This window comes from Letharia lupina (genome assembly GCF_014066315.1).
Source record: "Letharia lupina isolate WasteWater1 chromosome Unknown contig_6, whole genome shotgun sequence".
Lineage (NCBI taxonomy): Eukaryota > Fungi > Ascomycota > Lecanoromycetes > Lecanorales > Parmeliaceae > Letharia > Letharia lupina.
Genome location: NW_023502975.1, coordinates 2,177,299 through 2,202,313, shown reverse-complemented (window position 1 = coordinate 2,202,313; position 25,015 = coordinate 2,177,299). Strand labels below are relative to the sequence as shown.

The 25,015-nt window shown below is 49.8% G+C and overlaps 10 protein-coding genes across 10 annotated transcripts; 4 read left to right on the top strand and 6 right to left on the bottom strand.

Moving 5' to 3' along the window:
• Positions 1-677: 677 nt before the first annotated feature.
• Positions 678-2,303, bottom strand: HO133_009368 (uncharacterized protein; the record flags this gene model as incomplete). Its single annotated transcript, XM_037300229.1, has 3 exons — positions 678-906; positions 967-1,612; positions 1,673-2,303. 3 exons carry the CDS (start codon positions 2,301-2,303, stop codon positions 678-680), a joined length of 1,506 nt encoding a protein of 501 aa, XP_037155055.1.
• A 1,531-nt stretch (positions 2,304-3,834) lies between these two features.
• Positions 3,835-4,429, top strand: HO133_009367 (uncharacterized protein; the record flags this gene model as incomplete). The annotated part of the gene is made up of 2 exons (XM_037300228.1): positions 3,835-4,038; positions 4,094-4,429. 2 exons carry the CDS (start codon positions 3,835-3,837, stop codon positions 4,427-4,429), a joined length of 540 nt encoding a protein of 179 aa, XP_037155054.1.
• A 288-nt stretch (positions 4,430-4,717) lies between these two features.
• HO133_009366 (uncharacterized protein) lies at positions 4,718-7,655 on the bottom strand (the record flags this gene model as incomplete). The annotated part of the gene is made up of 2 exons (XM_037300227.1): positions 4,718-7,013; positions 7,117-7,655. 2 exons carry the CDS (start codon positions 7,653-7,655, stop codon positions 4,718-4,720), a joined length of 2,835 nt encoding a protein of 944 aa, XP_037155053.1.
• Positions 7,656-7,715: 60 nt separating this feature from the next.
• On the bottom strand, positions 7,716-8,493 carry HO133_009365 (uncharacterized protein; the record flags this gene model as incomplete). Its single annotated transcript, XM_037300226.1, has 2 exons — positions 7,716-8,235; positions 8,423-8,493. 2 exons carry the CDS (start codon positions 8,491-8,493, stop codon positions 7,716-7,718), a joined length of 591 nt encoding a protein of 196 aa, XP_037155052.1.
• A 1,061-nt stretch (positions 8,494-9,554) lies between these two features.
• On the top strand, positions 9,555-11,206 carry HO133_009364 (uncharacterized protein; the record flags this gene model as incomplete). The annotated part of the gene is made up of 5 exons (XM_037300225.1): positions 9,555-9,717; positions 9,780-10,389; positions 10,450-10,583; positions 10,646-10,933; positions 10,989-11,206. The coding sequence occupies 5 exons, from the start codon at positions 9,555-9,557 to the stop codon at positions 11,204-11,206; spliced, it is 1,413 nt and encodes a 470-aa protein (XP_037155051.1).
• A 492-nt stretch (positions 11,207-11,698) lies between these two features.
• HO133_009363 (uncharacterized protein) lies at positions 11,699-13,077 on the top strand (the record flags this gene model as incomplete). The annotated part of the gene is made up of 2 exons (XM_037300224.1): positions 11,699-11,793; positions 11,853-13,077. The coding sequence occupies 2 exons, from the start codon at positions 11,699-11,701 to the stop codon at positions 13,075-13,077; spliced, it is 1,320 nt and encodes a 439-aa protein (XP_037155050.1).
• Positions 13,078-13,441: 364 nt separating this feature from the next.
• HO133_009362 (uncharacterized protein) lies at positions 13,442-14,827 on the bottom strand (the record flags this gene model as incomplete). Its single annotated transcript, XM_037300223.1, has 3 exons — positions 13,442-13,850; positions 13,998-14,532; positions 14,590-14,827. The coding sequence occupies 3 exons, from the start codon at positions 14,825-14,827 to the stop codon at positions 13,442-13,444; spliced, it is 1,182 nt and encodes a 393-aa protein (XP_037155049.1).
• Positions 14,828-15,184: 357 nt separating this feature from the next.
• On the bottom strand, positions 15,185-16,807 carry HO133_009361 (uncharacterized protein; the record flags this gene model as incomplete). Its single annotated transcript, XM_037300222.1, has 5 exons — positions 15,185-15,556; positions 15,618-16,569; positions 16,623-16,637; positions 16,698-16,729; positions 16,778-16,807. 5 exons carry the CDS (start codon positions 16,805-16,807, stop codon positions 15,185-15,187), a joined length of 1,401 nt encoding a protein of 466 aa, XP_037155048.1.
• A 403-nt stretch (positions 16,808-17,210) lies between these two features.
• Positions 17,211-18,658, top strand: HO133_009360 (uncharacterized protein; the record flags this gene model as incomplete). The annotated part of the gene is made up of 4 exons (XM_037300221.1): positions 17,211-17,265; positions 17,317-17,624; positions 17,680-17,967; positions 18,047-18,658. 4 exons carry the CDS (start codon positions 17,211-17,213, stop codon positions 18,656-18,658), a joined length of 1,263 nt encoding a protein of 420 aa, XP_037155047.1.
• A 1,413-nt stretch (positions 18,659-20,071) lies between these two features.
• HO133_009359 (uncharacterized protein) lies at positions 20,072-24,620 on the bottom strand (the record flags this gene model as incomplete). Its single annotated transcript, XM_037300220.1, has 2 exons — positions 20,072-20,176; positions 20,229-24,620. The coding sequence occupies 2 exons, from the start codon at positions 24,618-24,620 to the stop codon at positions 20,072-20,074; spliced, it is 4,497 nt and encodes a 1,498-aa protein (XP_037155046.1).
• Positions 24,621-25,015: the final 395 nt, after the last annotated feature.

Sequence of the window (25,015 nt, the reverse complement as noted above, 5' to 3'; positions counted from 1 at the left end):
TCAAGGGGCAACTTCAACTTCAAGTGGTTTGGTATCATCAAGCGCCCAAGGAAACGATTAAGATTAATGATTTTCCACCTATGAATAGACTTGAATTTGCGCCTCAAGTCTCCTGCCTGCATGAGATAGGTGTTTCAGCTTCCATCCCTTGGACTATGGAGAGATGGGAAGACCCGGGGTAAGCCACAAGCACATCATAGTGAGGCCCGAGCAGCAGACAAGATATTAGTAAACGTGCCAGGTCCTAGGCGCGGAAATCCTCCTGCCTTCTGCCTTCTGCCTTCTGCCCACCGACTCGCATCAAGCCTTTGAACTTGGGTGTGAGAGCAGGTTAGGCAGAGTATCCGACTGACAGCAATTCTTCCTTGGGTGCAGACACCTTCTTTTTTTAGTGACATTTACAGCTGAAATTAACACCTACATTGGCAGCGAGCATGGTGGAAAGTACCGTCGCTCGGGTCCTATGTTGAGGCTTTTTCGCCAAATGACTTGCCTGTTCCATTGACCCTAATAGCATGTTGCCACATGAATATCTACCCGGGCAGATCCATATGCGAAGCGGTAGTCTTAGCAAATACGTTTTGTCTTGTGTTGCGATGGAGCCACAGGTTGGTGAACGATCCCGGCGGACGCTTTATAAATGATGGGCGGCGTTCGAGAATTGGTCGCCGGGGTGCTTAGGAGCCCAGTGGCTCACCCAATGAGCTCGACTTCTCCGTTATTGGAGCAGTCTTGTTGCCAAAGCCAACTTGCGTACCCGACCCCGCGCCCATACTCTGGTTTCCCACGGTCCCGGGTTTATCAGCAGGCATCGCCTCGGGAGGAATGGCCCCGCCATCTCCACCGCCAACTACCAAGTCTCCTCCACCAGGCGCTCTGCCAACCACCATTCCCTTTGCAACCGATCTAGTCGTTCAATTAGCCGTTGTGTCCGAGTTGATAAGCTGTCCAGTGACTGAGACTTACTTGATGACTGCTCTCCGCGAAACCCCCGCGGCATCTACGTAAACAAGACCTACGTTCCTCACGCCACCTGCAATACTTCCGGCAACATTTCTTGCATTTTCTCCGTACCGATGGCCAACGACCTGAGTGGCAGCGCTGGATCCCGAAGCCAAAAGGTTACGCGAAGCATAATCGACGCCGTCTGCGATGGTCGAAAACGCCATCATAGACTTGTTCAACAAGCCTGGTTTGTAGCCTTCTCTGTCAGCTTTATGGTTCTTTTTCTGTTGCTCGCTCCGGCGAGTTAAGGTTGCGCCAAGGTTCTGCGCATGTCTGGTGACTTGGCCAACGGTCTTTGCGGACAGACCGACAGCGCCCTGGGTGACGCTGTTCAGTTTTCTCACCCTTGCTTGAGTAGTCGGAGTGAAAGTCATAGGTTTGGGGTTCGGCTTGGTCTTCTTAGTGAAGTTGTCTGCCCCGGTGGTCATCTGATTCGCTAGCCATCCAGATCCCGTGACTATAAGACGAGAAGCAACAGCAGCATTTTGCACCAGGGTTGAGTCTTTGTAGGCAGGATGCTTCGCCATCTTGAGATATTCTTCTGAAGCATTGGTGATGTTGATCTGGTTGCCTTCGCCTTCCTGGGGCAATTGAATCTCAACAGGTCCTGGAAGAGTTAGCATGCTTCCTTCCAATTCAATGCCCTTGGTAGGAGAGTTTATCATACTCTTTGAGCCGGCGTGTACATCCTTGCCCTCAACAACGTGGAAACCCTCCCCAAGCTCGCCAACGACAGACCCATCCTCTTCATCCACAAGGACAATGTGGCCCTTCTCAGTGCCACCCAGGCCAGAGCCAACATAACCCTCGCCAGGAGCGAAATCCGCCGGATTATATTTCTTTTCACCCGCAGATGTGAAGCTCGCCCGTTCCAGAAACGCAGTGCATTGTGCTAGAATCGTCTCAAACGTATCAACATCTTCCTGCGTGACCCTGTCAGGTCCAGTCCCGATCTTAGGAAACTCGATGCGAGTAAAAGCACCACTCTCTGGTCCTAGATCCCATCGTGGGATCAGGTAGCTTCTTGGAGGCTGGTGGTAGATCTGAGTTGTCGCAGGTAGGGAGAGGTCGAGCTCTGGGGGGAGATGCAGGTGCAGGTAGAAGTCCTCCTCGGGTGCTGCACTAGAAGGATTGGCGGAAGATAGGTCAGCGAAAGGAGATGATGTTGGGACCATGAGCAAGGACAAGGTCTGCGGTCCAGAGTGGCTGAGAGGTGACTCTTGGCCATCTTGAATGTGGTATGCACTTATGTTGCCGACGCTGTAGAGCAGTTTCGGCTCATTGTGCCCGGCAGACATGGTGGAGAGGATTGATAGTGGAGCCGGTAGTCACGTAGTGGGGTATGGTGGGGAAACGGTTATCTGTCAATGGCTGTCAGGGTGTCAGGGTGCGTATAAGCTGACGGGATGTCACTCAAGAAAGCAGCTTCAATACTTCACAAAAGGAAAGGGGAATGTAAAGTCATGGATTCATATCAAAGGTACATCTCGATTTTCCGAGGCATCAAGATTCAAGGGGGTTCACGGTTCAAGGTTAAGCGCGCCAAGGCTGGATTCTGCCCCTTTCCCTTCCAAGGCTCCTAGCGGATGTGCAGAGCGATCCTAGACCATTAATATTGGCTGTCAACTGTCAAGATAGGAAGCTTTACAGACATTGACGCCGCGTATTTACTGCGAGAGTAGCAGTAGAGAGGCATTTAGCTTAGGCACATCTTCATTCCATTTGCAACGACGGTCATAATTGATTTCATCAAGCCACTTCGAGCGGGAATAACCTCATAGCCAGACGCCGATATGCAGCTTACCCCGAGTGCCCCTCGGGCGTATCTCATCATCAATTCCTGTCGGTATACATGCATGCCCCCGACATTACCTAGCTCTCACCAATGTTCTCAGCCTCGTTTGTTTCCGCTTGACCTCAGGAAGCGGACTAGAGCCATAACAGAGCTACCAGTTTCACATCACTGAGTGCTGCTCTTTTTTCCGCTACCCCAAGCTTTCCAGAAACATTACCCACGTATAGTACTGTTTGCAAAATAACGACGAGCAAAATGACGACGAATTATGGAGTCATCAAGCTTTATGCAGGTATCAACCCTACAGTGGAGTATGCGCCCTGGTCGTCCAGCTAGAGACCCCAGCCTGATCACACATTCAGTATTGTCGCAGTTCACGGCTTGTATGGCAATGCTCTCAAGACATGGACATTCGAGGGATTAAAGGTGCCTTGGCTGGGGGACAAGGACATGCTCCCTAAAGCTCTTTCTAACGCCAGGATCCTGACGTGGGGTTACAATGCGAATGTGCATTCTTTCATGGGCAGCACATCCTCCGATACCATTTTGGACCATGCGCACACTCTTGTCGCGCAGCTCCAAGCAGACCGTGAGGTATGGCTTCCTCTAGTCCCTGGAACAATTCCTATTCTCTTCTCTCAGTCAGCGAGAAGAAATAGCCACAGATACTTCTCATTTCCTCCAATCATTTCAGCGCTGTTAAAGACATGCCGCTCTGTCATGTTTGTTGACATAAAGCGTTTGTACGAATGCTCTTCAATTGATCCACTAAATGGGTCACATATAGATAGAAGGCGCTTCAGAAAGGCCCATTATATTTGTATGCCATTCACTTGGGGGTATCATTGTCAAAAGGGCATCTTCAGCACTTTCTCAATCCGAAATTAGATGGGTCTAATAGACTTGGCTTCCAGGCGCTGGCCTACTCCGCCAGCAGAACCTCGGCACATATAGAGCATTTGCATTCAATCTTCGTCTCTACGTACGCAATTCTCTTCCTTGGGACACCGCACCAAGGTAGCGACGTAGCAAAAATGTTTAGCACAGCTCGGCGTCTGGTCAGTGCCGTGACACCAAAACTTGTCGTAGACACAGACGGCCAGCTTCTCAACGCACTTCGAGAAGGGTCCGAAACGTTGCAGAATGTGACAGACCAATTTGCGCCTTTGATGAAAAGGTTTCGTATATACTTCTTCTGGGAACAAGAGAAGACCACGATACTTCATAGCAAAGCTTATGTAATTTCACCTCTTTTGCTACATTCTGTCTGTATTGATCGTGGCTGACAACAAGGAGATTGTCGACGAGAGTTCCGCCGCGCCCATTCTTGAGAACACGGAACGCTCTGGCATAGCTGCCGATCATTCTCACATGTGCAAGTTTGAGAACAGCGATGCACCGGGATCCCGTATCGTCGTAGCGGCGTTGATGAGGTATGCGCGGGAGAGTCCGGCGCTTGTCGAAAGCCGGTGGTCTCAAGCAAAAGAAATGCTGAGGACGCAGCGTTCTGCTGAGGCTACCGAATTGACGGGTGTGGGGGTTCTAGCAGAAAGGGTGTACCCAACGGCCTTTTTTGCAACTATTCAAAGGGTTGCGGTCCGTCATATATATGCCCTGGGTGGGAGATGACTTGATGAAGCGAGACTGCTTCCATATGCGGATATGATGGGTTTGGCTGGTACTTGACGGCTCAATCAAGGATTGGGAGTCCGACAACGTCTTGAACACAATTTGGTCTGACATCGACCTTGAATCAGTCAGAAAGATCTAGCCTCTGATGGTGTAGAACCACCGATACAGAGAGAAATTCAGAAAGGTTTCTCTGTGCTTCCTTCCCTTCGCTTCAAGTCATTTGGCTGGTCCTGTATGTTTCAGCAAGCACAAGCTCATGAACGGACAAGTGATGTTAATGGGGAATCAAATTGTTTGAGATTTGGGCAGCTTTGCATCCCAATTTCGGAGTCTCAAGTCACATTGTTCGGCCTCCTCCAAGCGGCCTTGACTTATGTAAATCGCGGAGAGCTGGCCCTCGGCCTTCTTCGTCCAAGGATGCTCAGGGCCCATGATCTTGCTCATCGCGTCAATTAGATCCGAAAATATTACCTCGGCCTCATCCAACCTTCCCAAGTACCTATAGGTACGTGCAAGCTCGGACCTTGCAGCCAGGGTGTCGGGATGTTTAGGGCCAAGTGTTCGTACCTGCATTTCTACCAGATCCGTGAGGGTATCTCGGGACTTCGCCCATTGATGCTGGCCAATGTATGCCCGCGCGAGGTTCATCTTGGTCATTGACATGCCAATATGCTCCTTCCCTAGGGTTCTGGTCACCGTCTCCAGTATATTCACCAGTAGTAGTTCCGCTTCAACGGCGTGACCTTGATCGCAATAGATCTTCGACAGATCGTTGATCGCCCACAAGGTGTAAGCATGCTGCTGTCCAAGGACTCGCTTCCTCTTCGCCACGACTACTTCAAGAATCAGCTCAGCCTCGGTCAAATTCCCAAGAGCATGGTAGGTCATCCCCAATTCCGCCATAGCCATCAATGTGTCAGGGTTATCTGGGCCGAACATCGTTTTTCGTGCCTCATAGACTTCGACCAATAATGGCTTCGCGTCGTGGGGTCGCCCTCGGTGCATATAGACCCGGCCGAGTATCTCCATTGCCATCAAGGTATCAGGATGACCCCGGCCAAGTGTATCCTGTAAGCCGTTCACGGCTTTTTCGGCCAGGGGCTCGGCCTCGATTCGATTACCGCAAAGCCAATATGTCAACGCGAGACTACTCATTGCCTTGAGTGTTTTGGAGTGGTTTGCACCTAGGGCCATCGCGCTCGTCTCCACCACGGCGCGCTGTAACTCGAGAGCCTTGTTCCTGCTGCTTAGATTCCAATAGCTCCACGCCAGTGCGGTCATTGCGTCAAGAGTTTCGGGATGCTCTCGGCCTAGAGCGTTAGTCTTGGTGTTCATCGCCTCTTCCTGCAGGTCTCTGGCCTTGATCCAGTCGCCGCATTCGGAATAGATTGCAGCAAACTTGACAATCTTTGATACATGATGTGTGTCATCTCTGTGCGCGAGTAGAGTTAGTGATTGCTCTATCTGCAATGATGAATCGATGTGAGACACTAGAGACCTCCGGTACGCCTGAACAGACGGCTCAAATCCAGGCGTTATGGACAGTGCAAGGGTGGTGGCAGCAATTTCAGCCCAGAGCTTCTTATCCCGGGTATCAAGACGCTCGCGAGCCCAGAAATGAACCATGGGATGCATGGACCACGTTTCGTTTTCTTGGTGCTGTATTATTAGCGAAAACCTGGATAGCATGGCAAGAGCTTGCCTAAGCCGATAAAAGTTCCATGTTGAACCGTGCTGGAGTAATATGTTGGGCAAACGTGGCTCCGTGCTCCAATTCCTTGTGGGGAACATCATGGTATATATAAGAGCAAATATGGCGAACGACAAGAAGAGTTCCAGTATCTTGGCTGCGAGCGTTTGTGGTAGCACACGCTCTTCCGGACGCTGTGAGACAGCCCATGCCCTTTCAAACATGCTGGCTGGGACTTGCTCAAAATGGATGAAAGCTAAAACTTGTAAGATTTGGATAGCATCCATGGCCGTCTCTGATGCCATACTTTCAATCTTCTGCACCGAAACCTCCCATGTTGTATATATGTTGTACTTGTAACTGTCAGAGCCTTGTACTAGTACAAAGTCGTCATTCATGATCTGCGTTCTGTACGATGCTAATACGTCAAGGTACTCTTCCAAAGAGCATATGCCATGTCTGATGGACGCGCCAGCTTGGATGAGCGCCAAAGCCAGGTAACCAAGTGTCTTGGCGATAGGTCTCGCAACTTCTCTGACTTGCTGGTCATGTGTGCCATCATGATCGGCGGCCTTCAAGAGCAGCGTGATCGCATCCTCTTCCTCCATGTTCCCAAATTCATAGTAACCGATTGTCGCGTGGATCTTGCAATCCCAGTTGCGGGAGGTCACTAAAATATGGCCTCTCTCGCCTGGCGGGAAGAATCTTGAGTAGTCAATCGTGGGGTCGTCGGCGTTGTCGATGACTAACAACCAGGGTGTATCTAGTCCAGTCAACCAGTACATGCCGGCGTCGTGAGTGGCCCCCAATCCTCCAAGCTGACCAATTTGTGACAAAGCCCTCTCTGCATTCTCGATAGTACTGGCATCTATCCAAAAGATACCCCAGAATCTGTGACAGCAATTAGCGTTGTAAGTTTCTTAATTGAAGTAAGCTTAGCATGTGGGCCAAAAGGAAGGTGATATGAGATGGAGTGTTTTCGCCAATGCCTTACCTATCACTATTGTCTTGGACGAATTTCAGGCAGAACTGGGTCTTGCCTGAGCCACCTAAGCCATACAGTACGAAGCGCTTCTGCTGGTGTGGTCTATCGGGTACTGGCTGCTCGAGAATCTTGCTTTCAAGCACTCGCGCGACAGCGTCTCTGCCTGTGAATATGCTGCTGACGTTGTGCGGTACGTGGAAATATTTGTTGCGCAATCTTGTGTCTGCAGGCGCTTGACGAAGCCTAGGGCTTTCGCAGAGGAATGGCTTGTTATCATTATGAGCATCAAAGCCGATCAATTCCGAGGCCTCGATTGACCGTTGAGTCGCGAGGAATCTCCTTGCGCCGGTCCATCTTGTGGCGATCGTCTTGTGGGCTTCTCGTGCATATCTGAGCAGAGCAGCGAGGATTATTTGAAAGTCGGGAGATTCAGGACTAGCGAATCTACATATATCGGAATGAGTAGCGTGTAGGCCAGATCGCTCGGTATTGTGACAAATGGGAGCCGCAGAGTCTTCACATACTACATAGCCCTTCCCAGTAACCATCTGTGTACGAAAGCTCTCCCAGAAGAAATAAATGTTGAATTGCTTTATCAGCGGTGCAAATTAATCCGTTATGTTCTGCAGGGTTTCCGAGTTCTTTGTCAGGGCTTTTAGCATTTCGCGGGGAGCTCCACCTGTAGTTCTGGCCTCTTGCGCTATTGTTTGCCATGTAGCGTGTTCTATCCCACTATGAGGAGTTCCCATGAAGATGATGCCATATGTAGATATATAGATGGAGTATCTGTGGTCAACGTTTTTCGAGGTCTGTGTGGCGGAGTGTGCGAGTGCCTTTTTCACCAAAATCTCTCCAAGACCGTGACATACGAAGATTATTGGCCGTTCCGCAGCGCTGCTAAGGGCTCGGACTGCTTCGAGTTCGGCAATAAGAGTATGAGCATGCTGTTGAATCCTGTCGGCTGATCCGTCTCCGAAGAAAGTTGAAGCATTCGCTTCGTATCCGAAAGACCAGACGCGGGCGGTCAGAATAGTGAAGGGAAGCAAAACTCTCAGCCAGATAACTCCCGTTCCAGGGTCGGTCCAAGTCCCTGTTTGATGACCCCCAAGACCGTGAACGGCGACTATGCTGTGACTTGATTAGATTGCATGTCATTGACGTTACCATTACCACCAACTGCATAGCGACAAGACGAGAAGAAGCAACTGCAGAGGTGAAGAAAAGAGCCACCAGAGCCATGAGGGCGTAGCTAAGACACAGATAGGTTGAGGAGATCTCCAGTCTCCACAAAGGAGATTGAAATGAAGAGACTCACTCAACGTAGAAAGAGTCCAATGTAGACTCGGCGGGACTCGGATGTAAGAGCTTCAAGCCCCATGAGGGCATGGTTGATATGGCATTCGGGTCAAAAGGACATTAATGGACACTCCATCACGAGCGCTTCTGCTGTGAGCATCATGAAAGCCAAACCAGATTTTGCAAATAGCTTTGGGAAAACCAGATTTAGTTGATTATGCATATCATCTGGACTTTCCATACAACCGGCACAGAGTAGATGGCTATGCAACCTTTCTGAAGTCGAAGTGCCAACAAGGCTTCCCCCCCGAGTTAACAGGATCCCGAGGGAGCGCATTCTGTGAGCTTGAGTACCGAATGGAGTAGGAGGGCAGCTTCTGGTTGGCCAGCCGCTGTTATGTTCCATCAAACTTCTCCAAATCCGCTCCCATAAGCGTCATGATTGACATAATTGATTGGGGCTTCATGCAAATTATTGATCTTTTTATTATTGCACGATAACCATGTAAAGTAGGTTCCCATCTAAAGTACTTTATGCTCGCGGCAGTTTGGCCGCAGTCCGCTCGCGCAGGATCCTCATCCCGGGCACCCCCGCTCGCCCCGGCCCCCCCTAAGGTACCTTATCCGAGCTTCCCCCGCTGGTGCCCGCACTTGTCAGTGGTCACTCTGCTATAATGTGCTTCAGCGCCAGCCACGGAGCGTACACGAGTCGTTTTGCATTTCCTCTCCTGCATAAGGCCGTGCTACCAAGATGCAACCTAAGATGATTTAACTACTGCTCCCATATTATTTCCCTACCAGATTGCGCTGTCCACCTTTCCTTTCCCACCATTTCCGTCGTCATGTCAAAAAGTTCTTCTCGTCTCGTCTCAATCGATTCATACACTTGTCAGGGTATATCAATAGTGCGGGTAACCATCCTCTGTCTAGTAGCTTGGTACATATATGTTGCCTCTAAAAAGTATATCACATATAAAGTAAGCTTCTGTTCAACTCCATAACCCTTTACATGCAGTTGGCAATATTTGACGCCCGATGTCATATGACCTCAATATCTGATCTGTTAGTCGGAAAAAGCATTCGGAAAGAGTCATGGCTGCTGTCCTGCCCCCCGGCTACGAAATGGATGGCCATGGGGTATCGATCGCCTCATGCAGATTTTCGATGCTGATAAGAACAACCGTCTTATGGAGCTGTTTCTCTTTCACTTTCAAGATGTTGGGAATACTTTGGAGCAAAAGTTCCTAGGCACCCCAGCATTTGGTACCATCGAGCCGAGAAACCTAGAGGCCATGTTCTCCACCAGGTTTGCTGGTACGTGAATCGTCCCAGCGTGCTTCAATTGTTGGCTTAAATCTTGATGCTTCCGTGGGCAGATTTTGGGTATGGACTTCGTCGTCAGATATTCTTTCCATTGCTTGGCGATGGTATATTCACCCAGGATGGCGCCGCATGGAAGCATTCTCGACAAATGTTACGCCCGCAATTCTCCCGCCAACAGTACCAAGACCTTGATATCTTGTGTGAGCATGTGGACGATTTGATCAGCTGTATCCTGGAGAAAGGACAAAGCCTGGACCTGCAGCCTCTTTTCTTTCGATTTACTCTGGACACAACTTCGGCATTCCTCTTCGGAGAATCAACATATAGCCTAAGAGCAAATCAGTCGGGAGAAGATATCCAATTTGCCGAAAGCTTCGACGTTGCTCAAGATTATGTGGTCCAGCGTTATCGATACTTAGATCTATACTGGTTGATAGGCGGCCGGCGATTCCGAGAAGCGTGTGCCTCAGTACACCACTTTATCGAGAACATCATTGACCGGCGTCTCACCAAAACAGAGAAGTCTCGTGACGAGAACGGTCGCTACGTCTTCATCGACGCCATTGCTGAAGATTCCCGGGATCGAAGGGCTTTGCGCGACCAGCTCATAAATATTCTGCTCGCGGGCAGAGACACCACCGCTTGTCTCCTATCGTGGACTTTGTAAGGTCTCATTCTTTCCAATAGGTATCTTATGACTGCTTACATCGGCTTGAATTTTAGCCATCTCTTGCCACGAAATCCACATGTCTTGAAGAGACTACGGGACGAAATCCAATCGATCGCTGGGGACGGAAAAGATTTGAAGCGGGAAGACCTCAAGAAGATGACCTATCTGGCCAACGTCCTCAAGGAAAGTAGGTACTGCCGTTCCAAAATACTGTGGAGATTGATTTTCTGATAGGCGTTATGTAAACAGCTCTCCGCTTATACCCTTCAGTACCGGTGAATACACGGACCGTGCACAAGACCAGTATCCTACCAAGAGGTGGCGGTCCCGATGGGTTGTCGCCTGTGCTTGTGCGAAAAGGTGACAACGTGGCTTTCTGTGTGTATGCTATGCACAGGCGAAAGGACCTGTACGGAGAAGACGCTGAAGAGTTCCGTCCCGAACGTTGGGAGGAAGATTTACCTCTATACCGTGATGAGGTAAACGCAGCTTGGGGCTATCTTCCGTTCAACGGAGGTCCCAGGGTGTGTCTTGGCCGTAAGTCACTTCGATGTGCAATTTTACCCATGGGAAGTGATGCTGATGGACACAGAGGATTTCGGCCTTACCGAAACATCTTACGCAGTTGTTCGGATATTACAGACATTCTCAGTGATAGAAGCCGGACCATTCGAGAGACCTCAGGCTCAGGAGTGGCTGGCCTACTCATCGCACAGTAGCCAGGGTCTCAAGAGGGTAGCAAAGGAGCGACAAAAGATGACTTTGGTCATGTCAGCCAAAGACGGCTGTCCAGTGCATTTTGAGCGGTGACGACTTTTACAGAATATATATGTTTCGATCAGAACGTTGGCCAAGTCGTTGAATGAGAAGAGAAGGCGAAAGCAGTTGTATGTAAAATGGTAATCGAAAGAGAAAAGAGTACGTCCGAGGGTAAATTCGAGTTTCAGATTTCATGACGACGGGAAGGTTCGTGCTGTCCAAAAGTGAGTTACTTGATAAGGTGAGGACACCAATAGATCAAGCGACATCCGGCTAAGTGGAAGAGTCTATTGGTGTCCTCACTCTATCAAGTAACTCACCTTTATACTTTCGGGTAGCATTGATGCCGAGGTACGGAGTATTGTATGTGGATTTGGATATTGTCATTTGATCCAGAGTTGAGTTGAGCCTTCTCCGTTTTGCCCTTCTCCTTTCTTCTCCTTCTTCTCCTTCTTCTTCTTCTTTTTCCTCCTCCAGTTTCTCGACGATATACACTACTCTACTTGTCTTGTCTCCATCCTATCTTTTCTTCTACAATCCAAGATGTCTGCCTTCACCAAAGCACTGCGGCCCCTCGCCCGTGCTGCCTCTCGCACTTCTTCCCTAAGCATACGAATAACGCCCAAGTCTCATCAATGGTACCCACTCTACTTGGACCTCTCACTACATCGATTAGCATATGCTGAGTGAAATCTAGTCTCCGTACTCTCACCACCACGCCAAACCCGCGTCAGGCCGACCCTCTCGACATCTCGTCCATTCCCCCCACGCCCATAACCCACCTTTCAGAGACCGAAAGTTTGATGGCCGACTCCATCCGTAAATTCGCCACGGAAACCATCCTGCCCAAAGTTCGCGCAATGGACGAAGCTGAATCTATGGATCCCGCTTTGGTAGAACAGCTCTTCGAACAAGGACTCATGGGCATTGAAATCCCGGAAGAGTACGGGGGGGCCGGCATGAACTTTACGGCGGGTATTGTTGGAATAGAAGAATTGGCAAGGGTGGATCCGAGCGTCAGTGTGCTGGTGGACGTCCACAATACCCTTGTCAACACAGCAATATTGAAATATGGGACTGAAGAGTCGAAAAGGAAATGGCTGCCAAGGCTGGCAACGGAGACAGTTGGAAGCTTCTGTCTTTCGGAACCAGCATCTGGCTCTGATGCGTTTGCCTTGAAGACTAAAGCTGAAAAGACGGCGGATGGCTACAAGATAAGTGGATCGAAGATGTGGATTACCAACTCCGTGGAGGCGGATTTCTTTATCGTCTTTGCGAACATGGATCCAAGTAAAGGTTACAAAGGCATAACAGCATTTGTGGTTGAGAAGAGCGCAAAGGGTTTCTCGATAGCGAAGAAAGAGAAGAAGCTGGGCATAAGAGCGAGCAGTACGTGCGTTATCAACTTCGACGACGTGGAAATACCGAAGGATCAATTACTGGGCGAAGAAGGTCAAGGATACAAGTACGCCATTGGACTGCTGAACGAGGGCCGGATCGGCATTGCTGCGCAAATGACCGGTCTGGCTCTAGGGGCCTGGGAGAACGCCGCTGGCTATGTTTGGAACGACCGCAAACAGTTCAACCAACTCGTTGGCGAGTTTCAAGGCATGCAATACCAACTTGCTCAAGCTTACACCGAGATCTGCGCTGCCCGTGCCCTTGTCTACAACGCTTCTCGCAAAAAGGAAGCTGGCCTTGACTTCGTGCGCGACGCTGCCATGGCCAAGCTCTACGCCTCGCAAGTCGCCGGGAGAGTTAGCGGGCAAGCGATCGAGTGGATGGGAGGCATGGGATTTGTGAGAGAAGGGATTGCGGAGAAGATGTTCCGGGATAGCAAGATTGGGGCTATCTATGAGGGGACGAGCAATATTCAATTGACCACTATTGCGAAGCTGCTCCAGAAGGAGTACACTAAGTAGTCATAGAAGACATGTTCTGAGTTACAGGACCTTTTCTCAGCTTGCCCTCGTATCCATCTGTGTTTTGACGGTAAAGCAGATCGTGACTGAACCTGTCCGCTGTCCATTCGAGTGTGGACAAAAGATGATTTCTGCCAAGAGTCCGAATGCTGGTCTCTGGTTTTATCTGTGGAAAAAATGCACAATCGAAGGGTCTAAACCCAAGAATCTGGCAATGTTTGGTGACATCGAGCCCGGTAGAGCATTTGGCAGGTTGGGAATCTGTTCTTTGTAGGTGTTGATTCCCAACATTCCGGGTTTGCACCACTCTCGACGGTCGCTCTGATCGGCACCCTGACGCCGTTCCATGACGAAATGATTCAATTCAATGCGCTCGTATGGCCTGCGGTCCTCCCGTGACGCCCGCAGCTTTCTCTCGTGTCTGAGACGCATCTGCCTCGGCTAGCCCTTCTTCAGCCTTGGCCCTAGCAGCAGCTTGCTCTGCCCTAACCTGGGCCAGTATCTCCGGGTACCACCTCTCTCCGACATCCACGTGACTCTTGACCCGATTGACCAGCGTCGCTTCGCCCAAATGTCCCCATCTCCCCTTTGTGAATGTGAATTCCACATCATCGATTCTTTTGCCTCCTCTTTGTCTCAGCCTTTCACCTTTCATTGCAAGAATCTCGGCCGGAATATCCACACTTTCGAATGTGGCGTCGTAGCTCACGCCTTGGAAGAAAGGCACACTGAATCTCGGGCCCAGTCCTGCTTGCGGGGAGAGGACGCGATGTCTGAAAAATAGTTTCAGAGTCAGCATTGCCTATCCGAAAGGGTATGCTGAGCCTTGGAGCAGGTCTACAGAGTAGACACTCTCAAGACATTTCTCGAGGCTCAAGATCTGGTCCAGAAGAGAAAATATAAATTCCGAAAATACGTACGTAGTACTTTTGCAGACTCCATGGGTGAGCGCTTCCAGACCTTGGCCGATGGCTACAACGAGGGTGAATGGGATAGGCGGGCAGTCGATCCAATCTCCGTTGAGGTTCTGGGCTTGAAGACCAGTGTGCGGGGGCACTTGGAGGAGGTATGAAGTGAGCATCGAGTCCTTGTGAGGTCCGACGCCTTGGGTTTGGTTCGAAGAAGGGAGAGAAGCGGTGTCAGGGTATTTGACGACTTTCAGCTTGTGCTGTTGATCCTTGTCGAAGAAACGATCAAAAGCTGAGGGAGGGAGATTCAAGGATTCGGCGATTAGGGAGGTGAAACGGGTAGAGAGTGAGGACATGCAGGAAATGTAGGTCTCAAAAGTTACTTGAAATTTGGGAAGGAATTTGGGATTAGGCCATTGGTTTGGGGAAAGGAGATTATGATAGAGTGGTGAAGTAGGGTTTGGTAGAGGGTGTGGTGTCGAGAGGTCTATCTGTTCACGCCAATCCGTCTTCAGAGCTGTAATCTCGTTGCCGAGCTTGCTATAACCTGGAGACAGCCATTTTAGCAATCTTTCAATCGATTAGGGAAGGGCTTGAATCTCACCAAGGAAGCTGGGAACGTTTTTCATCTGTACCTCCAATTTCTGCTCCTCTGGGAGACTGAAGAATGCTTTGCCTTGTTCAATGACGTCTTGAATCAGTGCATCATTGATGCCTGTATCTTTGATATAGAGGAAGCCCACGTCAAGGAGAGCGTTGCGCAAATTTACGAGGAACGCTGGTTTAGTATCCGGATGCCGTGAAAGCGAAAGGTCAAGCACAGGGATTGCATCGAAAGACATGTTTGATAGAGATATTAATGTTGTCACATTAAATGGATTGAGACACAAAGATCACAAAACCAAAGGAACGTTGAAGTGTCAAAACCCGTACCTTATGCGGGAGTGATGGCGCAATGTGGGGGGTTGGGGTCAGGTTGAGGGGGGGCCGCCAATCACTTTGGGTTCGCTGTACTGGCCAATGGCCTTAGCTTCGTTCTCCCATCGAACCATGTCTGTGGGCGTGGGAAGCATTTGCACATCGCAACTTCGACGACTTGGAGGTCCTTCGTCTTGGCTCCTACTTAAAATCTTGTGTCCCGGGAGACTACACTTTTTATTAGCAACAAGTAGGTCTAGGTATATTGGTTCTTCGCTCCTTCATATCTTCGATATGTAAAGGTCGTCCTTCTTCTTGGCTTCCTTCTGTGTCTTCCGGCCCTTGTAAAATTTCTCTTGGATTTCTTCTTCCGAAAATCTCCGGGTCTTGGTTCTCAGCATATCTGCCAGCTCCTGCCTCGACATGCCAATTTGATCTCCAATTGGCACTACACAATCAGCCAGGTACAGATAGTCCTTCGCCAAAATTCGATATGTCATCATCAAATAGTCGACGTTCTGGAAAACCAGGGCTCGCCCATTGGTGTACTCATTCTTTGCCTTGAGGAAAGCTCTTGGGTGATCCTTCCAGTGACGCAGAGGGTTTAGGTGGTGAGAAGTATGCCATCCGTCATTGAAGCAGTGTCGGTTGCTCTATGATTCCACATCGACAGTAAGCTTTCGACGAACATCCTGGATGGGAAAGAAGACTTACAGGTACATCGATCAGTGTGATGCTAGACCGGAAGTCCGAAGCGGGGTCAACGTCGTCAACCAGAGCATGCTGACCGTAATTGCCAACCATCAGACCAATACGCATCAAGAATAAAGGAATAATGAGGACGAAGAGCGTCGGATAGAAGTTCCTGCGGGCTGCAAGGTAGATAAACAGGTACGCCGCCATCTCGCTTGCAGCAGCCTTGAAGGCAAGGCCAGGTTTGCGCTTTCTCAAGAAGTATAGAGGTAGTTCAATCCAGATAAAGGCGATGAATCGGCCGACATACATCAGGAAATTACTCAGTTCATCTCGCTGATAGCGTATGGTCGAGGAAAGATCCTCCGGCCCGTTGCCTTCAACATGGTGATGCTTGACATGATGGTAGTAGTAAGAGTCCCACGTGTGGCCCATCAGAGGTTCGAGTATGTATGGCCAGGTATTGTCAAACCAGACGTACTTTTTCTTCAAAAGACCGTTGTTGTGGATGTGGTTGTGGAGCATCAAGGTGAAGGATCCACAGTACGACAGCTGTAACAGGCAATGGAAGATACCATGGGCCCAAGTGAAATGGTAATATAGGAATACTGCGCTAGGTATTGAAGTACTGAAATAGAGTATTATGTGTGTGAGGAAGACGACGTCGACAGGATTGCGTACAATTCCTTGGGCCCAAGTAATGTATTTGCCTAGGATGTCTGCTCTGAAGCCTTTTCCAGCTGGTAGATCTTTCAGGTCCCAGCTGGTGAAGACGGTGGTCTCATCATGGACCTCGTCCAAGGCACGCATAGAGGATTGATCATTGTGAGCTGCAGAAGAATCCGCAGGATGGTGACTGTTTGTTCGTCTTATGTCTTGTAGTAGATTCTGCAGGACTATGAGATCGGGTTTCAACAGCAGAGGGTTGATTGAAGCGTCCATTCGATTAGGCGGGTGCAACGGACTCAATCCTCTAAGGTTAAAATCAGCTCATGTGTCCTAAGTAACCGCGTGATGTGCACGTACATTACTGTTGAACAGCTCAAATTGGTAGCGATTGTTCAAAAGCACAATTCATACTAGCGTGAGTTGCTTCTGGACCCTGATCCGCTAACGGCGGGGACCCACAATGTCTACCAGACTCGAGGAAGGAGAAATTGCCCTGATTCTGCCCATTGAACCTTTCTCGTAGAAGTAATGTAACGATACATGTAGCAAGCGGGCTGTTCTATTGATTAGGAAACAGGTGGTCAATTGAGTTTGTGTTCACAATCCCGCGCTTGATCGCGCTTGGATCTTCTACTCTACAGGTAAAGTAAGTAAAGTAAAGTAGAAAGTGTATGAAAGAAAGGAAATCTAAAGTATCTGACTGAGTCTAATAATACACAGTAAAGTAGCCTATCATAGAGTAGAATTGGCGCTTCTTTATCAGTCTCGCTTGAGCTAGCCTACCATCTTTTTAGATCCCCCTCCACAACTCCCTGTTCCCTGCTTGACTTTTATGAGCGTGTTAGGTACTCCATTGTGAAGCCATTGTGAGCCATTGTGGGCCATTGCTTCAAGTAGCAATACACTGTCGTTATCTTCAGAGCTTGTGTCGGTGGTCTAACCGCCATGGCGGTGCAAAAGGGCCAGCTTTTTGCCAATTGGACCACCAGGAAGCAGATAGGTCCAACGATCCCACTGCATTTTCTTCAGAACCAGCCTAACACCTTTCCAGTGGTCTCATGGTCCCTCATTCTCTCTGTGACGATAATACACTCGCTAGTCCCCCTTGTACGATCGTATACCAGACTTTTCTATGAGTTACCTTATCCTCAAGCCAATGGACAATACATCCAGGGATCCGACGATGCGCTTTTCGTCCTCGGCTGGCTCGTCTTGATGACGGCCATAAGAGCTACAATCATTGAGTGCGTCTACGAGTTTGTCACACGGCTTCGCCTCATGTCTCGCAAAGCAAGCATGCGCTTTGCCGAGCAGGCATTTCTCCTAACATACGACTTTACCTCCTTCTCAATGGGCATGGTGCGTACTCCGTTTGTTCACCTCCGCCAAACCAATCTTGACTTTTGATAACTAGAACATCCTCGTAAATTCTTCATACTGGCTCAACTTCGAAGAACTATGGTCCACCTGGCCGTCTCGTGAAATATCTGGAGAGCTCAAATGGTACTACCTGGTCCAGCTCGCCTTCTGGCTGCAACAGCTCCTCGCCATCAACCTGGAAAAACGAAGAAAAGATTTTGGGCAGATGTTCCTCCACCATTGTGTGACGAGTTTCTTGATGTACGTCGCATACGCCTATCGCTGGACCAACGTCGGCAATGTCATTTTGTGCATTATGGACGTGGTTGATTTCTTGCTGCCGGTATGTAAGCAATGCGGAGCTATCAGATCTAGTGTATTCGCAAGCTGCCCAAACTTAAATGAAGGCTGACGCAAAACAGCTTGCGAAAATGCTTAAATATCTGCACTTCGAAGCTGCCTGCAACACCATGTTCGGCATCTTCTTGACAACCTGGCTCGTCGCGCGCCACGGTATCTACGTCAAACTATGCTGGTCTATATATCGTGATGTTCCTCGCGTCATGCCCTTCGCCTGTTATTCGGGAGAAACCATGGAATTGGAGACAGATCCGAGCAAGCTGAGTAGATGGAGGTACTTTGATCCGTTCTTTGATCAGAAGGGAACGATATGCCTCGACAGGAACGTCAAATCAATATTTCTGGGCCTGCTGCTGATGCTGCAAGTGCTGAGCATTGTTTGGTTTGGGATGATTATCAAGGTGGCATTGAGCATGTTGAATGGCGAGGGCGCAAATGATACCCGCAGCGGCGACGAAGATGAGGGTGGAGAGGACGAAGAAGAAGAGGAAGAGGAGGAGGAGTGCGAAGCACGCTCGAACGGCAAGCGGACCCAGTCTGCAAACGCTAAGGCCAAGGCCTCTGGCAGCGAGGCGCCTTCACGCCAGACCGGACTCTTCCAGAGAGGCGGGATCAGGGTCCCCGGGTCGAGGGATAGGAAAGAGCTGATTGGTCGGGTGGGGTGCAATGGATGATCAAGGCGGTCATTGCTCCATCTTTTTTTTAATCTCCCCTAGACTTTGCTTCAAACAAGGATGAATTGCCTGTTGAAGCAGGGCTAAAAAGCATTCGGTTGCAGTCATTTAGAGCCATGATACCATCTGATAGAGTCTATTCAAGCAGTGTCCTCGTTTGCCGCCAATAATTTTGATATTGGGCGGTTTCTTTTTTTCATATTACGGGGTTATGAGTATGATTCATGTTAGATAAACCGACAGCAAGTGAAGCTCAACATTCACCATCAATTCAGCAAGCAAAATCATCTCATTCTGACTCCACCCATCTGCCAGCGACGTCTCATGTCACCTTCCCATCCGAACTCGACACTGTCCTATCTTCAATGGAAGTAACCCCGCCGCCAGTCTTCTCAAGCGATTGTCCTCTCATCTCACAAAGCGAAGATTACCGAATCACCTCCAACATCGATTCCTCGAGGCGACCCTGGCATACAACGTCTGCCTCCCGAGCTCCTACATTACATCGCCTCTGAACTTCCCCATGGCATCTCGCGTATACCTCCATTGCCCTGTCCACGGCTGTGCTGCCCTCATCGAAGTCTAGGCGTATAGGCAGATGAAATGTCAAGATGCCATCGTACCCACTCAGCATCGAGCTCGTGTGCCATGGATGAACAGATGGGCAGTGGGTGCGCATCCTACGCATTACGGACCGAAAAGGTTCTTGCAAGCTCCGGCTGGAGTCACAAGAGCGCTTTGCCTTTCGCGGTGGAGCGCCGTCAAGGAGGCAGCCACGGGCGTGTTTGCTTATCCGGAATGAATGAGCATCTCGCACTACAGGCATAAGACAACGGGACTTGTCCGAAGGTGTCCAACAGAACTTCGGCGGTGGGACGGAACCAATGAACTGTTGGCAAACCTGGATGGGCAGATGCAAAAATGACTTCGATCTTCGAGCTTCACATTGGATAAGCTCAATGGACACACCGTAGCCTTGATAGGAGGTCTAAGATCTCGCCACCGTATCCATGCTCCACAGGGAGGATCATTAATCCATTCCTCTGGGCTTGTAGAGCTCAAACCTCTGCGAGGAGGCCGGTATCTTGTATGTATACCCTGTCTATTTGTAGAGAAATTGAGCTTTCGAATGGTGTCATCAATGCATAACACATTGGAACATGCCTCGAAAACCTCCTGAACTTGCATTCACGTATGCTGAGAATAGTTATACGACAGGTAAGACGCCTATGATCCTGTAAATTTGAATGTTAATGCTACAGTAGATTCGCTATTGACCTCTGCCGTGCTCCCGAAATGCAGCGTCAAATACATGGCTCTCGGCCAGCGCCATGCTTTCCTTCGCAATGCTGACAGGACTTTAGAGGCATTAGTGTCATAACTTTCAACCCAAGAATGATGGCGGATGCGTTTCTACGAGCGAGTGGCGCCCTTGATTGGATAAAGGTATTTCTCCGTCAACTCTTCCACCTTGGGGATGAGATCCACGATGCGAAATGGTTTGGAAACGACGTCGTCCTGGTATGAGTCAGTTCTGCTGTTCATCGTTGAATTCGTATGTGAAACGTACCATGCCAACATCCATAGCCGCATCAATCTGCTCGCTGCGCGCATTGGCAGTCACAGCAATGATCGGCACATGGCTGACTACATCCCCTTTCTCCTCCAGCTTACGAATTTCTTTCGTACACGTCAAACCATCCATAACTGGCATTTCTTGATCCATCAAGATAACGTTAATTTCCAGTCCGTCGCGCTCATTTCCTTTCCAAAAGGTGGACTCTTTCAGGCGTTCGAGGCATTCGCCGCCGTGGTTGGCCACGTGCACAATGCAGCCCATGTTACGGAGCTGTTTGCTCAATACTTTTTGATTGACGAGATTGTCTTCAACGATGAGTATTTTGAGGGTACCTTTAGGGACAAGCTTTTGCGATAGAGAGGTTTGCGAGGTCTGCGAAGATTGAGCGACGCCGTTGAGAGACGTGGGCATTACAGGTTTGCCTGTGGACGGCTTAGGCGCGCCTGCGCCAGGGAATTGGTCCACGTCATCTTTGGGAGCTGTAGATCTTCGAGCCTTGATGTAGAAAGCAAAAGTGCTTCCCTCTCCTGCCCTGGACGCTACACCAATTTCACCCCCTTGCAATTCTACAAGCTCGCGTGAGATGAACAAACCGAGGCCTGATCCGCCATACTGTACGTGCGTCCTAGGGCTCGCTTGAGAGAAACGAATGAATAGAAGCTTCTTTTCGTCGTCAGTAAGGCCACGACCAGTGTCTTGAACTGCGAAATGCAGGTAGACTTTTTCGCCTGTGCCCCAATCTGGGCTTTTGGTAACGTCCTTTTTCTTCGACCTTGGTGGAAAGTATGAGACTATGCTGCCGTCTTTTGAAGGCCGCTCTAGAGATGCTGCAAGGGTCACATTGATGATACGTTTCTCCTGGGTTGTGGTAAATTTGATTGCGTTTGTCGTAAGATTAATGAGGACCTGTAGCAGCCGCGATGGATCCAATTTCACCCACTCTATGCCAAACTTCTCGATGGACTCATCAATCTTGAAATTTAGCTTGATATCTGCCGTGTGCACCTCACCATCGAACATCTTCAGCGCTCGCTGAACCACAGTTTTGGGCATAACATCGCATGGTGTTACCAACAGCAGCGCAGAGTCCAGTTTCGACAAAGTTAGAATATCATCAACAATTCGCTTTTGGTGTTGTGCACAAAGAGCAATTATTCCGGACGCATCAATTGCGTTTTGCACCAACTCCCCAACCGCCCCTTGCGAAAGGTTACTCCCTTGAAGATCTGTCATCGACGTCGTGATCTCGTCTGCGCACTGCAGAATAGCGCTTAGAGGATTTCGCATTTCGTGGCTCGTGATATCAATAAAATTCTCCTGTTGTCGTTTCATCTCAACTGCTTCTTCCATTCTCCTCTTCTCAAAATGTTCTGCCCACTTCTGCTGGCTGATGTCTGTAATGCTACCAAAAATGACCTTGACTCTACCGTCTGCGCCTCTTTCTGGGAAAGCGCTGGCCAGTGCCCATGTATCACCTTTGTTACCGTTTTGGTCAATCCACGTTGTTTTGAAGCGAATCTCAGCATTCAGCGGGACCGCATTGTGAACGAGGTCTGACCACAGCTTCCTTAAAGTTTCCTTGTCCTCATCTTTGACAGAATACATCCATTCGTCAGTGCCATCGAGGTCTTTCGGTACTCCCGATATCTCGTACCACTTCTCATTACAATATGCAATCTTTCCCTTGGAATCCGCAATGAAGATCCCTACAGGAGCAAGTTCGGCCATGCGGGTAAATTTGGTCTCGCTCTCCACCGCCTCTTGGGTTCGTGCCGCTAATTGCTCCGACAGCTCAATCCGATCCTGAGCTGCGAGTCGCGCAGCTCGCCTGCCTCTAGCAATCTCCTCTTCAAAAAGAACAACAGAAGCCATGGCTGTGGCCAATTGCCGACTCAGAAGCTGCACATAAAGACTATAGTCATCATCATAGGGTCTCCGAGGATTAACGCCCATGACCAGGAAACCCATCGTCGACTCGCCGCCGGTCAAATGGACGGGACAGCACACAGCGGCTGTACATGGGTCACCAAACCCTCGCCATTCGATACCTTCAAGATATTTTGCATCAAGCGTGCCATCCTCAACCGACAAGAATATTGGTCGGTCGCCTTTGGTGGCTTCGCGGAAGACCCTCGCGAAATATTCGCTCCCATTTCTAAGATCGATAACCGGCGCTGCCGCGGGATGGCCATTGGGTATTCCAAGGGAGCCCTCGAGTACGCATTGCTTGATTCCCACACTGCTCTTGGAATGCATCGATGACGAGTCGCTGTCAGGGTCATCCGTAATTGAGTACAAAAGTACGAATGGAGAATCATGCTCGTTGTATTCCAAGCCCCTCAGACATTGTTGCCAGAAGCTCTTCAGATCCCGCGCCGAGGTAGTCTTTTCCCCTATTTCTCGAAGGGTCAACATGCGTCGCTCTGCAACTTTCCGCCGGGTTTTTTCGAACGCCGGATTGTACAGACCAACGACAGACCCGTCAGACCCGACAAGAGGTATTATCGACCAAGAAAAGTAAGTTTCTTCCAAGTGCCCCTGTTCAAAGGCCCTTTGGATAAAAAGGCAATCGTCGTCCTTCATTGTCGCTTGCCCTGTTGTAATGGCGTTTTGAAAGACCCCTTCTACGGAATCCCAAATTTCCGGCCATGCATCACGATAGCTCTGGCCCATTAGTTTGGGATGCTTCTGTCCCGCCAGCAATATATAGGCTTCGTTGTAGATTGCAATCAAGTCGGGACCCCAGTACATAGCGGCAGGATGCGGGCTCGCCATGATAAGGTTGCACATGCTACGAAGTTCTGGTGCCCACTCCTCGATTGGGCCCAGTGGCGTTGATGCCCAGTCAATACTCCTTGTGAACTGGATATGACGAGGTAGAGCCGGCGAGTTGGGTAGTCGAGTCCAATCAAAGAAACCTGGCTCATTTTGCGGGTGGACAAAGTGGTCGAGATCTCCAGCACAGGCAGCTCGCAAGATAGCTTCGCCGTTACGTGAGATCTGAGGTGAGCTTGTTACTGAGTCTGGTTTTGAAGTTGATCTTATTGGGAGATCGTGTCGTCCGCTACGCATGTCAGCTTTTTGGTTCTGTTGTTGGCGTCGGCCGGGCTCGCTCTTCTGTCCTGACGGACCACTTCGATGAATCCCCGTGCTGCTGCGATGATCGTCCACCGACACAGAGACGCGGGCGTTGCCAAAGTAATCTTGCGGTTCTTCCTCGACCTCTTGAACCCTATCAATGGGAGTAACAACGAAAGCTTCGCCTTCTTTGCCCAAAGACGAATTGGCTGGGAATTCAATAGATGGCGGATTCGAGACGAGCCCGGCCTCGGCGGAATCTGGGTTGCTCTTAATCACTCGAAATCGTTTTCTGAGTGAGCAACTGGTCCAAGTGGCTCCTGCGTAAAAGAACGAAGGAAGAGCAACATCAAGAGACTCATGGTCTTTCACATAGCTCATAGACCAAGCTTTAAAGTCTGAAAAAGCGGTTGTTGCAGTAAGGCCGGGTGATACCTGACCCGCTCTGCCGGAGATCATCTCTAAGGCTAGGGGAGAGGCCCTCAGTGAAGCGTTGGCGAAAACGATCTTGAGTGGTCCAGGTTCATAATTTGATTGCTCACCCAGATTCAGGATGAATGTCGGACGCTCATCCTGCTCCAGTAACTCAATCACGCCCACTTGGTTGAGTATTTGGACTGCACTATGCTTTCCTCCACTGTCAGGGGACTTTGCTGATTTACTTGAGGTGCCTAAGTAGCTGCGACCACTGCCACTTGGTGTACGAGGAGCCAAGGGTCGAGCTGGACTACCCAGATTCACAGAACCCCGCGCCAACTTCAAGGTTCTTACCCCTCCTGTGTCCTCTTTGCTTGCCTTGCTCAACATCCTTGCGCCTGCCTCGGAACTCGAAAGGCGGTAAGGCAAGTTCGGCCGCTGTTGGGGCTGATTTTGAAGGAAGAGAGGCGCTGAAGCGAAACTGTCGTCAGAGGGGTGGCGTCCAAGACCGACAGAATGGAGGTCGAGTCGAGATCGATGCCGAATATCTTGTTTCTTTGAAGGAGGCGGCCCACCTGCGGTGGAAAGATGTGGCGATACCCGAGACGAAGCACGCTTTTTGCTTGCCGAAGCAAATAACGGGTCACTGCAAAGGTCACTGCGGTGATTCGAGTTCCATGGCGCGCTGTGGGCTGACTTGGTAGATTCCGAGGTGGTTTGAGTGGCGCCTGCGTGCTCAGAAGTGCTGTCCCGGAGCCCAGTGTGAGTACTGGGCCTAGGAGTACTTGAATTTCTTAACCGCTTGCCGAGCGTTGGGGAAGTGGATTCCCGGCTTTGTTTACTATTGAAGCTATCCGGCGCCGTGAAGATGGACTGAGAAACATTCATAGAGGCTGCGGCGCAACCATTTGTGCTCCGGAACAATGTTCATGAGGGCGCAGAGAGGGTGTTCTGGTCGGGATCGTTGCGCCTGACATGGGGAAGGCTTCACAGTATTCCAATGTTAACGACGGCCATTCCCATGCCGATGAGACCAGTATTGTCCTTGGAAGGTGATGCAGATTGGTGCAAGGTATAGACTATGGGTATAGGGTTACCGGTAAGATTCGAAAAATTTCCCACCTGTACTTTGATAGACTTGCACACAAAAGGGTATGTCGAAGGAATGAATGCATACGGGATGAGTATTCTACTTTGCTCTAAAGTACGATATGCTCGGGAGCACCTTCCAAAAGTCAGCCACAGCCGCTCTACGCTTGCGCTAGAACGTCATATCGCATTTC